Source organism: Mauremys mutica, unplaced genomic scaffold (assembly GCF_020497125.1).
Source record: "Mauremys mutica isolate MM-2020 ecotype Southern unplaced genomic scaffold, ASM2049712v1 Super-Scaffold_100098, whole genome shotgun sequence".
Classification (NCBI taxonomy): domain Eukaryota; kingdom Metazoa; phylum Chordata; order Testudines; family Geoemydidae; genus Mauremys; species Mauremys mutica.
In genome coordinates, this window is record NW_025423265.1 from 744944 (window position 1) to 757430 (window position 12487).

Sequence of the window (12487 nt, forward strand, 5' to 3'; positions counted from 1 at the left end):
ATTTGCTACTTATCTAGCACCTCAGATGCTGACTGGCAGAATGGGGCTTAGGGAGGGACTAAGACAGTTGTTTTCCACCTAGTGAGTTACTTGAAAAAGAGACAAATGCGTACCTTTAAAAACACCTTCCTTCTGGCTCAGAGTGCTCTGTATGCTCCCGAGAGTGGGGTAATTTATGGAGGTGCTGAGAGTCAAATGGTTCAATACACCCCGAATGAATCCGAGCACATTGGAGTTCTGGGGTGAAATTCTGGCCCACTGAAGTCTTTGGGGCCAGGTTTTCACCCTGACCTTTATCCTTCAGTCCCTAGTTAGCAGGGGTGGGCAGCATTCCCGCGCCCTGGATGGGGAAGGAGTGGCTCACATTGGAGAGAAATCCCCCTGGCCAGACTGGCAGCAAAGCTGATAGGTTCTGCAGGGAACTGCTTGCAGCTTTTCTCAGTCATGAGGATAGTCCTAGAGTTTAAGGCCAGAAAAGATCACCAGATCATCTACTCTGACCTGTATATCACAGGCCCTCAACACTACTTGGCACCAGCACACTAAACCCATCATCTGAAATTACACCAAATTATTACAGCCCACAGGAGACTAGCCTGTTCTATGCCACAGGTGTAGATTACACAGGACTGAGCTGCACCAGTGCCTGAGGCCCCACAATGGCAGGGAAATGATTAAGTGAGAGAGACCCACTCAGCTCAGGGGCTTCTTAATTAACAGAGACTTGCCCAGTGCCCAGTGTTCAGACTTTCTGGGCAATTTGCAACTTGTGCAGTTTCAGCTTCTTTTGATCTTCACTCTACTTATTTTTGCCGACTTTTCTGTCCCTATTTCCCTTACCCAAAATAAGCAAACAGAAAATAACAAACTGATAACCACTTTGTTCTCCAGCCAGCACATTTAAAACTCACTTAAAATCACTACCAGCATTTCAAATCAATCAGCTGTGCACAGATCCTGCTTGATTTCGCCACCGTGACAGGTTCGGTCACAGAGACTCCCCTTGAGACCCCACCTGATGTGCTGAGACTTCCTCTGAGCCCGTTTTCCCTGCCAGCTTGGGACTTCAGTGCCTCGTTTGAGCCAGACACACTAGCCTCCTGCAAACACAGACCCAGGTCTGAACCAAGTCCTCCAAATAGCTGCAGACTTAACTGAAAACAGCTTAAGAAGTGCTTCTGTCTCTAGCACCCATACATCGAGCTCCCATTGGGATCCTAAATCCATTTTACTCTGTATAAAGCTTATACAGGGTAAACTCATAAATTGTCCGCCCTCTATTACACTGATAGAGAGATATGCTCAGCTGTTTGCTCCCCCAGGAATTACTTACTTACTCTGGGTTAATTTATAAGCAAAAGTGATTCTTTTAAATAGAAAAAGTAGGATTTAAGTGGTTCCAAGTAATAACAGACAGAACAAAGTAAGTTACCAAACAAAATAAAACAAAAACACGCAAGTCTAAGCCTAAGACATTAAGAAACTGCTTACAGATAAATCTCACACTCAGAGATGTTCCAATAAGCTTCTTTCACAGACTAGACTCCTGTCTAGTCTGGGCCCAATCCTTTCCCCTGGTACAGTCCTTGTTCCAGCTCAGGTGGTAGCTAAGGGATTTCTCATGACTGCAGCCCCTTTGTTCTGTTCCACCCCCCTTATATAGCTTTGGCACAAGGCGGGAATCTTTTGTCTCTTTGGGTCCCGAGCCGTCCTTCTAAATGGAAAAGCATCAGGTTTAAGATGGATTCCAGTACCAGGTGACATGGTCACATGTCTTGGGAGACCCCAAGCCTTCATTGTTCCTGGCCTGACTCACAGGAAGGCTTGCAAGTAAGAAGAGCTATTTACAACCAATTGTTCTAGTTGATGGGAGCCATCAGATTCCAAACCACCATTAATGGCCCACACTTTGCATACTTACAATAGGACCTCAGAGTTATGTTTCATATTTCTAGTTTCAGATACAAGAATGATACATTTATACAAACTGGATGACCACACTCAGTAGATTATAAGCTTTGTAATGATACCTACAAGAGACCTTTTACATGAAGCATATTCCAGCTACATTATATTCACACTCATTAGCATATTTTCATAAAATCATATGGAGTGCAACATCACAGTCACCTCAGAATCCTGGCCCACCCTGTCCACTATCCCACCTCTAGCTATGGACATTGCTGCTGAAGCTTTAGAGGAAGGTGATCCCTCCCCTCCAAAAAAAAAAAAAATACAGAATACATGGGCGTGGGGGGAGGAATTCCTTCCTGAGCCCATTACACTTAGCATTATTGTGGGGTGAAAGGTAGGAAGGAAATGTTACAGAGGGGAGGGTCACTTCCTGGTCCCTGGTAAACAAGGTGTTAACTTCAGCTTAGCTCTTGGCTTCCTCATGCAGTGGTACTCAGGGGGAGAGCTGTAAATTAGTTGCTTAGGAGGCAAAGGGGGCAGAATCCTTTTAGGAAGGTCAGGCTCCGCACCCAGGCTCAAGGGACTGGGCTGAATCCCAATCTGGGGAGTTTTCTTGTTTTCTGCTTATACTTTCCATTGTCCGTTGAGGAGGAGCAGACTTTGACAGTGCACGTCTCTCCTCCTGCTGAGTCATTTCACCAGCTTCTAAGCAGTGAAACTTGAACCTTGGAGAGTGTTTGCAGCCCCCCTTGGGATGCCAGGAACCCACATGGTGACGTCTTGATAGTGCTTGTTTCCCTGGTGAGGGGCACTTCCTGTGTCTGTGCACCACAGGCAGCCCTATGAGCATCACCATACACTGAGGCAGCTTTGATTCAGGCCTAGAGAGAAGCTGTAGGCTGGAAATTGAACTAAACATTGCTTCCAGGCTTCTTGGTTCCCCCAAGCCTTTCCCGGTAGTCCACTTGAGCGGATCCTCCTCTCTGGCCATTCACATCCTCTGCTGCTTGTACTGCCCATGTGTTTCTTCCAGCCATGCTGAATTCCTACCCCATTGACTCTTGACTCTCATTTCCATTCTCCCTTATCTCCACCCCTTTAACTTCTCTCTCCCTGCCTGGCATTGATCATTTAACTCCATGAAACATCCTGGGGGACATAGTTTGTATGAAAGAACCTGTACAAGGTAAGAGTCCCAATCCTGCACGGTGCTGAGTGTCTTCTGCAAAATTCTGTGTATCCTCATCTTCCATTAAAGCCTATGGGAGGTGAGAGTGCTCACGGGATCAGAATCTAAAGCGGTTCAAGAAGTTTTGCTGTGTATTCTGGGAACCAAGGCCCTGATTCAGCAAAATAGGTAAGCACATGATTTCAATGGGACTCAAGCCTGTGTTAGAAGTTATGCATGAGTATATGTGCTCTTCTGAATCGGGGCCTATGTGCATACGAAGTCTAGGGCCCAAATTGATATGTAATGCCTAAGGGCAAAAGGCCTGGTCCTTGTCTGGTGAAGTTGCTTCTTCTTAAAAGAACCCAATCCCACATTGTTTTCTTGCAGATGAGAGAGGGCAGGATCACCTGAGGGCTGCAAAACTCAACCTGGTGGATCTGGCTGGAAGCGAGAGGCAGTCCAAAACCGGAGCCACAGGGGAGCGTCTCAAAGAAGCCACCAAAATTAATCTCTCTCTCTCAGCTCTGGGCAATGTCATCTCAGCCCTGGTAGATGGCAGGTGCAAACACATCCCCTATCGAGACTCAAAGCTGACCCGGTTGCTGCAGGACTCCCTTGGAGGAAACACCAAGACCCTCATGGTGGCCTGCCTGTCTCCTGCTGATAACAACTACGACGAGAGCCTCAGCACTTTGCGCTACGCCAACCGGGCAAAGAACATCAAGAACAAGCCCCGTATCAATGAGGATCCCAAAGATGCTCTGCTGAGGGAGTATCAGGAGGAGATCAGGAAGCTGAAGGCCATTTTGGCTGAACAGATGAACACAAATAACTTGTCAGGTATGATGCCCTTGAACTGCTCCAGAGTTGCTTTATCATTGGCCAGAAAATTACACCTTAAATATACAGAGTGCACATTGGCATTTCTCCCCGACCTCCCTTCTGCCTATTGGGGAAGGCTCTCTTCAGCCCAGCACCAGCAGCTTTGGCCTTTGAGTTGGGTGGGAGGGGGAGGGGTAGGATGGGAGCAGTCTGTTTTCAGATGGGGGGAGACTTTAGGGAGGGGAGCAGCCTCTAGGACCCATCCTCCATACTCCTGGATAGGAGCAGCCTTTCATGTAGGGGCTAAGACTCTATGGCCTTTCTTCCTTCCCCTGCCCCAGCCAGCACCAACCTTCAAGAGAGCAGGCAATGTCCATGCCCGCTTTGCCGCCCTACTGTTGATCCTCCCCTCCTGGGCCTGAGGTTATGTTAGGTGGCCACATTAAGTGGTACTCCTGCCTTTTCTCTCTGAGGATAAGTAAGGGAAGGGAGCTGCATAGGGGCTATGAAGCTTGAGAAGCACAAGTTCACAAGATCACTGCTCCATTTAACCAGACATCTTGCCTGCATCCTGTAGCTTTAGGCTTGGGTGAAGAGGCAGCATTCTCCAGCCGTTAGAGCAGAGGACTAGGCATCAAGACTCTTAGGTTCTGTTCTCAGCTCTGTCTGACCTAGGGCAAGTTGCATAACATTTGTGTGCCTCAATATCCTCATCTGTAAAATGGGGGTGAGAATGATCCCCCGCCCTGAGTGAATAGCTAGATGAAAACCAGGGACAGGAAGACTCCAATTAGCACTGTATTCCAAGCATCTCTCACTCTTGCATTTACTGCCATAACCCTTTCACATCACTGCAGACCTGTACTGCTCTCAGAAATGTGATCCAGTGTCCAGGGAACAATGTCTTTCTGTGTTGAAGGGTTTAGAGTGTCCTACGCGGTAAACTACTTCCCACTGCCAGTCTGGCCACAGGCAAAGATCATACCATTGTAGCCCTCAGTTACATCCTGGAAAATAATAGTAATAATATCTAGACTAGACTAGAATTATCTTCAGCTTTTTACATACCTGGAACCAAGCTGTTTAAAACTCTGTCCTTCCACACAGCAGTGACTTTCTCTCAGGTGCAGCCCCAGCACAGAGCATTCTCTATCAGTGTGGACTGTATCCTATTAGCACAATTTAAAGGAATGTCTAGGCCAGAGGTCTCAAACATGCAGCCCGTGGGCCGCATGCGGCCCCAAGGTTATTTTCTGCAGCCCGCGAGGTCCTCGCAGCCCCCCCCCCGCCCTCCCTCAGCGTTTAGCTAGAGCGGCTCCAGCCCGACGTGCACCGGGGGCAGGGTAGGCTCCCTGCCTGCCTGCCCTGCCCCCACGCCGCTCCGGGAAGCGGAAGGAATGTGGGGGAAGAGAGGTGCAGGGGGGGGGCGTTGATGTTGCTTCAGGCACCGCCCCCAGCAGCCCCCATTGGCTGCAGTTCCCCTTTCCTGGCCCTTGCTCCCGCACATTCCAGCCGCTTCCCGGAGCGGAGCAGCATGGGGGCAGGGCAGGCAGGCAAGGAGCCTGCCCTGCCCCCCTGGTGCGTGCCGGGCCAGAGCCCACTCCCCGAGCCCCTCCTGCAGTCGAACCTCCTGCCCTGAGCCCCTTGCCACACCCTGAGCCCCTTGCCACACCCCTCCTGCACCCCAACCCACTGCCCTGAGCCTCCTGCTGCACCGTGCACCCGACCCACTGCCCTGAGCCCCCTGCCGCACCCCTCCTGCACCCCGATCCCCTGCCCTGACCCCCTGCCACACCCCTCCTGCACCCTAACCCACTGTCCTGAGCCCCCTGCCGCACCCCTCCTGCACCCCGATCCCCTGCCCTGACCCCCTGCCGCACCCCTCACCCCTCCTGCACCCTAACCCACTGCCCTGAGCCCCTGCCACACCCCACACCCCTCCTGCACCCCCTGGGGGCAGGGAGGGGGCGGAGTTGGAGTGGGATTTCGGAGAAGGGGTTGGAATGGAGGCAGGGAAGGGGTGGGAAGAGGTGAGGCAGAGGCGGGGCCTCATGGAAGGGGTGGAGTGGGGGCGGGGCCGAGGACAGCAGTGGGGGAGGTGTCAGTAATGCAGCCCTCGGGCCAATGTACTAATCCTCATGTGGCCCTCGTGGTCATTTGAGTTTGAGACCCCTGGTCTAGGCTGACACATTCCCTATCATCTGTTAGCCTCTTTCTGTTGGTTAGTTGCCAAATGATCTGTGGACAGACCTCTGTTGTATGTGTGAGTAATCTTTCTCCTTTCCTTAGGTCTGTTACCTGCTGAGACTGCTCAGCTGGAAGTGAAGCCAGCTCTCCTACCTGAACCCCAGCCAGATGTCGAGGCAGAGAAGCAGCTGATCAGAGAAGTAAGCCAGGGAGCGTGACCCCCAAGTTACTTCCTGCTGGGGGTTGTCCACTTTTACAATCCTCAGCACAACTGTAGTGCAAGGGGGTACTGTGTGACCTTCTTGGTACACCTCTCCCCACGCACCTCAATCTTTGGTCTTGTACCATAGACAAAACCTGTGTTGTTGGAGACCATGTTACAATACCACTGTTTCCCAACATTGTTTCATTTTGCTTTGGAGATGGGATGGAACTGGGTTCCCAGCTTGGGTCAATTTGCATTGTAGAAGTGCCTTAGCTTTCAGCACTCCCTGCTATTCTAGTGTGGAATCTCCTGTCAGCAAGGGGTTCAGTGAATCTGATCTGACCAACTATTGAGCCAAATCCTGAGCCTCCTACTTGCTTCTTAGTTAGACTAAACTCCCAATGACGTCAGTGCTGCTGGTTGCTTAGGTGATCATTAATGAGATATAGAACCTTTCGGTTCTTCTTCGAGTGCTTGCTCATATCGATTCCAGTTAGGTGTGCGCGCGCCGCGTGCACGTTCGTCGGAAGATTTTTACCCTAGCAACACTCGGTGGGTCGGCTGGGCACCCCCTGGAGAGGCGCCGCTATGGCACCGGATACATACCCCTGCCGACCCATCCGTCCCTCAGTTCCTTCTTACCGCCCGTTTCGGTCATTGGAACAGTGGAGCGCAGCTTAGCTGACCTCCACTTCCCTAGCTACTCGTAGTTCTCTCGTTCCTTGTTGTGTATATAGTTAAAAACTTTTTATATAATTCACTTTAGTTTATTACTTTATAGTATATTTAGTATAATATTAGTTAAGAGGGGTTTGGGGAATAGCCCCTTCCCCGCACCCGGTGTCGGGGCCCATGCCCGGTTCACCAGGTTTCAAACCGTGCTTGGCCTGCCGCAGGTCCATGCCGACAGGAGACCCACACGACTCCTGTCTGAAGTGCCTCAGGGAGTCGCACCTGACAGCTAAGTGCCACATTTGCAAGGCTTTTAAGCCAAGAACAAAAAAGGAGCGGGACATTAGGCTAAAGCAGCTCCTCATGGAGGCGGCTCTCACGCCTCAGCCTTCGGCACCGAGCGCTGGTCACTCTTCGAACAGAAGCACCTCCTTGGCACCGGACCGTGCCGGTACGGCCAAGGCTCCTCGGCACCACCCATCGCTGGCACCGAGGCCAGCTCGACGCCGCTCCCTCTCCCCGAGGTTGAGAAAGTCTAAGACTCCTGCTGCTTCCGTGCCACCTGCACCGCAGCCAGAGAGCTCATCCAAGTCGGACCGCCCGGCGCCGACACCCGCCACGGCACCGACGACGTCTGCACCGTCGATTCCGGTCCCACAAGGGCCATCGAGTCTGGTGCCTGTCAGCTCCCCGGCTAGACCTGTGGTAGAGCTTAATATCCCGTCCACGCCGGAGACGTTCTCAACGGCGAGGGATCTGATTTTGATGACAGAGTCGATGCTGCCTCCGCCTCCGGCATCGCCGGTGCGGGCAATACAGTCTATAGGCAAGCCGGCCTTGATTCGGCCACCCTCTGTTGGCACAGTAGACCGGCACCGTTCTAGATCATGGTCCCGCAGACGTTCCAGGTCCCGACGGCGCTTCCGCTCCCGTCGCCGCTCACAGTCCCGGCACCGTTCTCCTCTGCGGTACCCGTCGCACTCGCGGCTCCAGTCGGCATCCTGGTCGCCGGCCCGATATTCTCGGCATGCTCCAGGCACCGTGACTCCCGTAGCCGCTCCCGACACCGAGCCTCGAGATCGTGGTCGACCTCCCGGCACCGTTCCGGTCGCAGGTCCCGATCTTGTTCCCGGTACCGGTATGCCTCCCGGTACCGGTATCTGGTGCCAAGTAGAGCTGGGCCAGCTAGAGACATGGACTCTGCTCAGGGCCTCTCCGCTCCTCCATGGCCTTCCAGGCGCACTTCAGAGTCGTCCCGCGCGGACAGCTATTATGCGCAGGACCGTGAGTCTGATGTGCCCACCGGGGTCTTCCAAGAGGCACAGGCCCAGGACCTAGGCCCACACCTGTGGTCCTTCTGGACGCCTTGGGCGTACCACCAGGCCCAAGGGGCACCAGTAGTCCCGTCCCGCTTGGCACCATCAGAGCACCGGGTGCCAGAGGCGACAATCAGCCATCCGCCTCCCGCTGTTATGGAGGAAGCTCCAGTCCACCCACCGGACTCCCCAGTCCCACTGGAGCAGGAGGTTGCTTAGGAGCAAGAGGCCACGCAGGACCCTCTCGTCCCAGGTGTCTCCTCTTCCTCTTCTCCAGATGAGGCGGTGGCAGGGTCATCTTCCTCGGGCCCTCCTCCAATCTACCTGAGGGCCCACCAGGACCTCCTCAGGAGGGTAGCACTCAACATGAACCTCCAGGTAGAGGAGGTCCCAGAGGTGGAGGACCCGGTGGTGAGCATTCTGTCGGCTGATGCTCCCACCAGAGTGGCCCTACCGTTTATTTGTACCATCCAAGCCAATGCAGACAATATATGGCAATCGCCGGCCTCCATCCCACCTACGGCCAGGGGAGTCGAGCGTAAATATATGGTGCCCTCTAGGGGGTACGAGTATTTATATGTCCATCCTCCTCCATGCTCACTGGTCGTTCAATCGGTTAATGAGAGGGAACGCCATGGCCAGCAGGCGGCAGCCCCAAAATTGAAGGAGGCTAGGCGAATGGACCTGCTCGGCCGTAAGGTGTACTCAGTGGGCGCCTTACAGCTCTGGGTGGCGAATCAACAAGCCCTCCTCGGCCGCTATAATTACAAAACATGGGTGGAGGTGGGGAGATTTACGGAACTACTCCCTCAGGATTCCCGCCAGGAGTTCGTGGCCTTCTTGGAGGAAGGAAAAAAGGTGGCCAGAACTTCCCTCCAAGCCTCGCTCGATGCAGCCGACTCAGCAGCCAGGACTCTCGCCTCAGGTGTTGCCATGAGGCGTATCTCATGGCTTCACGTTTCCAACCTCCCACCCGAGTTGCAGTACACCATCCAGGACTTGCCGTTCGATGGTAAAGGCCTCTTCTCGGAGAAGACTGACCCTAGGCTGCAAAGCCTGAAAGACAATAGGGTCATAATACGTTTGCTAGGCATGCACACGCCAGTGACCCAATGCAGACCCTTCCGCCCCCAACCTCCCCGTCCATATTTTGTGCCTAGAAACAGGCAGGACTTTGACAGGCGGCACGTCCAAGGTGGGCGTAGACGCCAATCAGGACCCCAAAGGGGCCAAAATCAAGGTCCCTCGAAACCACCAGCGGGACCAAAATCTAACTTTTGAAGGTGCGCCCAAGGACGGTGTACCAAGTACAGGCCAAGATCCTTCTCCTCCCTTCTCCAACCATCTCTCCTACTTCCTCCCGGCGTGGTCCCAGTTAACCTCGGACCTCTGGGTCCTACGCACGGTGGAATATGGATACCACCTCCAATTTGTTTCAGCCCCACCCTCCCACCCCATCCCTCTTCAGGGACCCCTCTCACGAGCAATTCCTCTTGCAAGAGGTGCGGTCGCTCCTCACCATGGGAGCTATAGAGGAGGTGCCAAAGAATGAAAAGGGCAAGGGGTTTTACTCCCGTTATTTCCTAATCCCCAAGTCAAAGGATGGTCTCAGACCCATCCTAGACCTGCGAGGACTCAAGCAGTTTATGGTAAAGTTGAAGTTCCGTATGGTATCCCTGGGGACCATTATCCCGTCCTTGGATCCTGGAGATTGGTATGCCGCCCTCGATATGAAGGACGCATATTTTCATATCATCATTTTTCCTCCGCACAGGAGGTACCTCCGCTTTGTAGCCGACCATCAGCACTTCCAGTTCACGGTCCTGCCCTTCGGCCTTTCCACAGCCCCAAGGGTATTCACGAAGTGCATGGCCGTGGTCGCCGCATATCTCCGCCGACGTCGGATACACGTGTTTCCGTATCTGGACGATTGGCTCATCCGGGGGACCTCCGAGACACAAGTCACTCAGCATCTGGGCATCGTCAGGGACCTATTCACTCGTCTAGGCCTGGTGATCAATATAGAGAAGTCCTCTCTGGTTCCCACACAGAGGTTAGACTTCATAGGAGCAACCCTAGACTCCAATCTCGCCAGGGCCTGCTTACCACAGCCGCGGTTTCAAGCAATGGCAACAATCATCCGCGGTCTGCAGAATTTTCCGACGACCTCGGTTCGCACTTGTCTCGGTCTCTTGGGTCACATGGCTGCATGCACGTTCGTAATCAAGCACGCCAAGCTCCGCCTGCGTCCGTTACAAACTTGGCTCAACTCAGTATACCGCCCGAGCAGGGACTCAATAGACACAATAGTCACCATTCCCCCGAACACTCTAGGCTCTTTAGACTGCTGGCTGACTCCCTCCCTGGTGTGTGCAGGGCTACCATTCCATCCGCCTCAGCCCTCAGTGTCCCTGACGACGGACGCGTCTTCTCTCGGCTGGGGCGCGCACCTCAGGAGCCTTCGTACACAAGGCCTCTGGTCATCTCAGGAGCTGACACTTCACATAAATGTCTGAGAACTGAGAGCAGTCCGCCTAGCGTGCCAGGCATTCCTTTCAACATTTACAAGGCTGCAGTGTCTCAGTGTTTACAGACAACACAACGGCCATGTACTATATTAACAAACAGGGAGGGACTCGATCTTCCCCCCCTTTGTCAGGAGACCATCAGACTCTGGGACTTTTGCATAGCCCACTCGATAGGCCTGGTAGCGTCCTTTCTCCCGGGGGTTCGGAACACTCTGGCGGATCGACTGAGCAGGTCATTCCTCTGCCACGAGTGGTCGATACACCCGGATGTTATTCATTCGGTTTTCCAGAGGTGGGGATTTCCCCACATAGACCTGTTTGTTTCCCGCGAGAACAGGAAATGCCAGATGTTCTGCTCCTTCCAAGGCCTCTCACCAGGGTCGATCTCGGATGCATTCCTGATGCCGTGGACGAACCGGCTGCTTTATGCCTTCCCGCCATTCCCGCTGGTTCACAAGGTCCTGCTGAAACTCCGCAGGGACAGAGCGCATCTAATCTTGATCGCTCCAGCGTGGCCCAGGCAGCACTGGTACACCACACTACTTGATCTGTCACTAGCCAACCCGATTACCCTGCCACTCCACCCAGACCTCATAACGCAGGACCACGGCAGACTTCGCCACCCAGACCTGCAGGCCCTCCACCTCAAGGCGTGGCAACTGCATGGCTAAACCAGTCAGAGTTGCGTTGCTCTGCATCAGTACAGCAAGTACTCCTGGGTAGCAGGAAGCCTTCCACTCGGTCAACGTATCTGGCCAAATGGAAGCGTTTCTCCTGCTGGTGCAGGTCACACAGTGTTACCCCCACCGAGGCCTCGATTCCAACCATTTTGGATTACCTCTGGTCTCTCAAACAGTAGGGCCTGACGGTATCTTCCTTGCGGGTGCACTTTGGCGGCCATCTCTACCTTCCATCCAGGGGGGAGTGGCCGCTCCGTGTTCTCACACCCTATGGTCTTAAGGGCCTGGAGCGCCTATACGCACAAGTACGACGCCCCGCCCCAACATGGGACCTCAACCTGGTTCTAACCAGACTTATGTCTCCCCCATTTGAGCCATTGGCAACATGCTCGTTGCTATACCTGTCCTGGAAGACAGCTTTTCTCGTAGCCATTACATCGGCCAGGCGAGTCTCCAAGCTTCGGGCTCTCACGGTGGACCCACCGTATACTGTGTTCCACAAGGACAAGGTGCAGTTACGTCCACACCCAGCATTCCTCCCTAAAGTGGTATCGGCATTCCATGTCAACCAGGATATCTTCCTTGCGGTCTTCTTCCCGAAGCTGCACTCATCACGATGGGAGCAACAATTGCACTCCCTGGACGTCCGTAGAGTGCTCGCATTTTATATCGAGTGGACAAAATCATTTCGTAAAACGCCCCAGCTCTTTGTCGCAGTGGCAGACCGAATGAAGGGTCTACCTGTCTCATCCCAGAGGATCTCATCATGGGTAACAGCGTGTATCCGTACTTGTTACGACTTGGGTCATGTACCCTCAAGCCACCTCACCGCACACTCTACCAGGGCTCAGGCTTCATCTGCCGCCTTCCTGGCTCGTGTACCTATCCAGGAGATATGTCGTGCAGCTACCTGGTCTTTGGTCCACCCCTTTGCTTCACATTATGCTCTGGTCCAACAGTCCAGAGATGATGCAGCCTTTGGCTCAGCAGTT

The 12487-nt window shown here is 53.4% G+C and overlaps 1 protein-coding gene across 1 annotated transcript in view; it reads left to right on the top strand.

The window, feature by feature from the left end:
- LOC123358867 (kinesin-like protein KIF17) overlaps positions 1 to 12487 on the top strand; it is a 50772-nt gene that overhangs the window by 15111 nt on the left and 23174 nt on the right. The window contains exons 5-6 of the mRNA XM_045001025.1: positions 3473 to 3925; positions 6197 to 6294. Of these exons, the coding sequence (XP_044856960.1) occupies positions 3473 to 3925; positions 6197 to 6294 (551 nt within the window). The remainder of the gene's footprint in view (positions 1 to 3472; positions 3926 to 6196; positions 6295 to 12487) is intronic.